This window comes from Sminthopsis crassicaudata, chromosome 3 (genome assembly GCF_048593235.1).
Source record: "Sminthopsis crassicaudata isolate SCR6 chromosome 3, ASM4859323v1, whole genome shotgun sequence".
NCBI lineage: Eukaryota > Metazoa > Chordata > Mammalia > Dasyuromorphia > Dasyuridae > Sminthopsis > Sminthopsis crassicaudata.
The window spans coordinates 582,816,920-582,821,442 of NC_133619.1; the positions used below are offsets into that span (position 1 = coordinate 582,816,920).

Sequence of the window (4,523 nt, forward strand, 5' to 3'; positions counted from 1 at the left end):
TGAATCAAATTGTTCTATGGTTGTAATCTATTCTTGTAGCCAAGTCTGGGGTCCCAAAATGAAGACTTACCATGAATTTCTTGTTTTCACATGTTGACTTTCTTCTATTCAGTGTACTTCCTAACTTATATCCTAACTGCTGAACTGGGAATGAAATAAATCTGAGGCAATAGGGAAACAGAGAGAGGTCAAAGAATGCAATTGCCTCTTAGTCTCTTCATTTCATTATCATCCTCTCCCATGAAGGGATCTATTCTTTCATTGTTGTTGTTTTTGCGGCAAGGGGAGCTAAGTGACTTTTCATGGTCACACAGCTAGGAAATGTTAAGTGTCTGAGGTCATATTTGAACTCAGGTTCTCTTGACTTAAGGGCTTAGTGCTGTATTCACTGCACCACCTAGCTGTCCCTCTTCTGAATTATTTATTCAATTTCTTGAAGGTTTTTCTTAATCCATTTGTCTTTTCTAAACTTTAACTTATGTTGTTCACTGTGGTTTCTTGTTTTGCCACTTTATTTTCAAAGAAATTAAACTCCTTTAGTACAGACTAAATAAAATGTTTTGTATCAATTATTTTTATTACTATCTGATCATATTTCTTATGATTCTGGGACATATTTCTATTCTACAATACATTACTTTTTACATAAATGTGTTCCCAAGCTTATTGCACGTTATGAAAAAACACAGCCCACTGAGCACAGATCAGTTCTGACTAATTATTGTAGAAACAAAATTGCCCCAAACTAATAATCATATCTTCATCCCCTCTGGCTGGCCTTTGTTAACCTTAATGCATTTTTAAAATTCTATATAAAGGGGCAGCTAGGTGGTGCAGTGGATACAGCACCAGCGCTGAAGTCAGGAGGACCTGAGTTCAAATCTGATCTTAGACACTTAACACTGTGTGACCCTGGACAAGTCACTTGATCCCAAATGTATCAGCTTAAAAACAAAAAATTCTATGCAAAATCTTTATCAAGGAAAGGAATATAGAACACTAAAGTTAGAAAATCTATGCCCAATTTCTCCTCAGTATGTTTAGAAAAAGATTACTTAACTCTTGGCCAATCATTCATTCACCAGAGGTTATGTCCTAGGCCTCCTTTTCTTTTCTCATTTGACTAGACTATTTCATTTGGCAATTTTATTTCCTCCAATGATTTAACTTTTATCTTTATATAGATGCTATCCTAGACTCTCTGCTGACTTATACAGTTAAGGGTTTCTTACTGACCCTTAGGCATCTCAAACTGAATCCTCTCTAAGAATATTTAATGCAACATTTCTAAAACAGAACAAATTATCTTACACATCAAAATATTCCTTCTCAAAAAGTGGTTGCATAACACAATTCCCAGTCCATAGTAAGTACTTAACAAATATGAATTATTTGTTTGCAATGATTGAATGAAAAAATGCATGTAGCCTAAAAGAAACAATTTTTTTTTGTGGTTGATAGCCATTAAAAGGATGGATTAGCAGATCAACTGAGTGATGATCATGTACTCAGAATTTCTTTGAGATGCATCTTAAATCAGAAATAAGAAAAGCTCCTTCACAAGAAGAGTTCTGTCATATTTGCGCAGTTACTACAAGGGACTTGTAGTTAAATAATTCTCTTTGTTTCAAGTCATCCTTCTATTGATGGTATTGAATTTCTCACTTTACTAATTTATTCATTCATTCATTCCATAATTTCTAAAGATACTGATATTATTTTCTGTTTGGTGTTGAAAGAGATACAAAAAAGCATCAGACAGGGTGCCCAGTTTCTTGGCATTTGTGTTAAATTGGGAAAATAAAGTAGACAAATTTATTTCATTCAATTCAAAACAATTTGCTATTTGCTAATTAACTATATAAAAGATCTACTTGCTGAATACTATGTTTACTATGCTAGTAGTTCAGATTCATTTCTAGCTTTAGGATTAGGCATATGTGGAAAGACTTCCTGGAGGCGTAGCTTTTGAAATATAAAAAGTCTGAGTTTTGGCAAGTATAAAGTTTTCTGGTAGTTTTATTAGCATCAATTTTGTTTCTTCAAGTTGATTGAAAGTTCTTTGGTGAAAGATATTGGGTTTTCTACCTCTTGTATATTCCTTAACATCTAGTTTGGGACTGAACATATATAATAAACTTTCTTGAGTTTTATTTCATAGAAGGGAAGGAAAGCAAGAAACAAGAAATGATGGGTCATAAGTCTCTCAGGTAATAAGTATTTAGTAAAGGAGAACAAGAATTTGAACCTAAGTCCTCTGTGATCAGGCCCAGAATTCTCTTTCCTATGATGCATCTTATACATCTCTTCAGCATTCTTCTCAGTGCCCATCAAAAGAAAGGATCATCAATGCTCATTAAGTGTTTAGTGATTCTCTGGATGATTTGATAGTTCATCATTTAAGAATTTCTTGGAATGTTTCCATTTTCATCTTTTCTTCAGTGAAAAAGCCTGAAAAGTATTTCCTGCTGTCCCAACAGATTGACTATTCCCCTGGACAGTGTTAAATAATAACCAGGGGGAAAGTGTGCTCATTAGTTGTTATTTACAGCACTCCCACTCTCCCTATTATTTATGGACATTTACTATCCCTCATATTTATTTTATTTCTGCACTCAACTTGTACTCCTTAAAGAAAGTATCTAAATTAAAAAAAACTTTTTAAAAATCTTCCTACCTCATAAGGATAAGAAGAGGGACAAGGTCACTCTTTTTTTTTTTTTTTTTTTTTTTGCCTCGTACCTTGCCACTGTCTAAGCAGTTAAGTCACCCAGTCATAGAATAAAGTAAAGCAAAGAGAGTTGGAATAAGAAGCTTGATAACTCATAAGGCAGCTGGAATTAAATGACCTGCCCACAGTCACAGAGCTAGTATGTATCAAGTGTCCAAGGCTAGATTTGAACTCAGCCAGTGCTCAAAACATTGAGGTATCTAGCTGCTCTGGTATGAATGTCAGCAATAAGATATATTGACTTTACATAGTTTTTTTTTTTTTAAACTAGGTGTGAGTTGGAATTTCTGTGTGCCTGCTTTATTGGCATAGGATATTAAAAGTCTGGTGTTCTTCTGGTTTCTTCCTAAGACCAAGAGGAAGAAACTCTTCCTACTTAATCCCAAAAATCCAAATATCAAAGTCTATGGGTACAAACTCACTTCCAAAGTTAGACAACAGTATTCATTCATTCATTATAAATATTCACCTACAGCTCCCTCCATCCCTCAAAGCACAGTTCATTCTCCAGCTGTGACCCTCTGAACCCAGAGTCGTCTCTGTAGAGCAGCCTGGATCTGCCGGGACTTAAGACTGTAAACCAGAGGATTAAGAAGTGGTGTGAGGAGAAGGTAGATATTGCTCATGGTAGCATAGAGAAGTGGGGGCGTTCCGTGAACATAACGATGCATCACAGCAAGGCTTATAAGAGGGAGGTAAAAAATAAGTACAGTGCATAGGTGGCAAGCACAAGTCTGCATAGATCTCAAGCCCCGGTCACTAGCTTCCAGCCTCAGGATGGTGGTCAAGATTTTTAGGTAAGAGGCTATGATGAAGAGTGCATCCACTGCAAATGTGCAAAGCACAAAGACCAGCCCATAGGCACTGCTAAATGTAATGTCCCCACAGGCCAGGGTCAGCAGGTCTGGGTAGTAGCAATAGGAGTGGGAAAGAATGTTATCTCTGCAAAAGGAAAAATTCCTGAGGAAGAGGGGTAATGGAGCCAGCAGTGCAGCACCACGTATGAAGGCAGCTCCACCAAGCCAGAAAATAGCACGGCTAGTTAGGATGCGAGAATACCTCAGAGGGGAGCAAATTGCTACCAGCCGATCAAAGGCCATGGCCACAAGGATTCCTGACTCCACAGAGGACAGTGTGTGAATAAAAAACATCTGAGCCAGGCAAGCATCCAGGCCAGTCTGATGAGCACCAATCCAGAAGGTACCCAGAACAGTTGGTAATGTTGATAGGGATAGGCCCAGGTCAGTGAGGGCCAGCATGGCTAGGAAGTAGAACTGAGGCTCACGTAGGCTCTGCTCAGTCCTAACAAGGACGAGGAGAATAGAGTTTCCTATGAGGGCCATGAAGTATAGAAGACAGAAAGGAATGGAGATCCAGATGTGCAAGGTTTCTAGTCCAGGGATTCCAATAAAGATGAAGGCAGGCTGGTCATCAGTGGTGTTGTTAGGAACCAACATGACAGAAGGCTATTAGAACTGGAATTAGTAAATTCCAATACCTAAAAATAAAAATAAGAAAGCTAATAAATTAAACATATTTTGGGGATAGTTCTCACCTGTAAGGGTGTCAATGAAATAAGGGAATGCTAGTTAAAGGACATTTGACTAGTCATTGAGCTTTTCAAATGTTATCATATTGGCACAATTATCTGAGAAAGCAGTCAAAGACATATACTTTTTTCAGTTTTCATATGCTCCAGGAAACCTGCAAGATTGGGTAACTAACATTTACTATGAGGGATTTTCAAATAAGAAATCTTCCCTTACCAACACAGACATATTTCCTTCAATTT

At 37.1% G+C, this 4,523-nt stretch overlaps 1 protein-coding gene across 1 annotated transcript; it reads right to left on the bottom strand.

The window, feature by feature from the left end:
• Positions 1-3,231: 3,231 nt before the first annotated feature.
• LOC141562469 (olfactory receptor 51F2-like) lies at positions 3,232-4,188 on the bottom strand. Its single transcript, XM_074302500.1, has one exon. The coding sequence runs from the start codon at positions 4,186-4,188 to the stop codon at positions 3,232-3,234; it is 957 nt and encodes a 318-aa protein (XP_074158601.1).
• Positions 4,189-4,523: the final 335 nt, after the last annotated feature.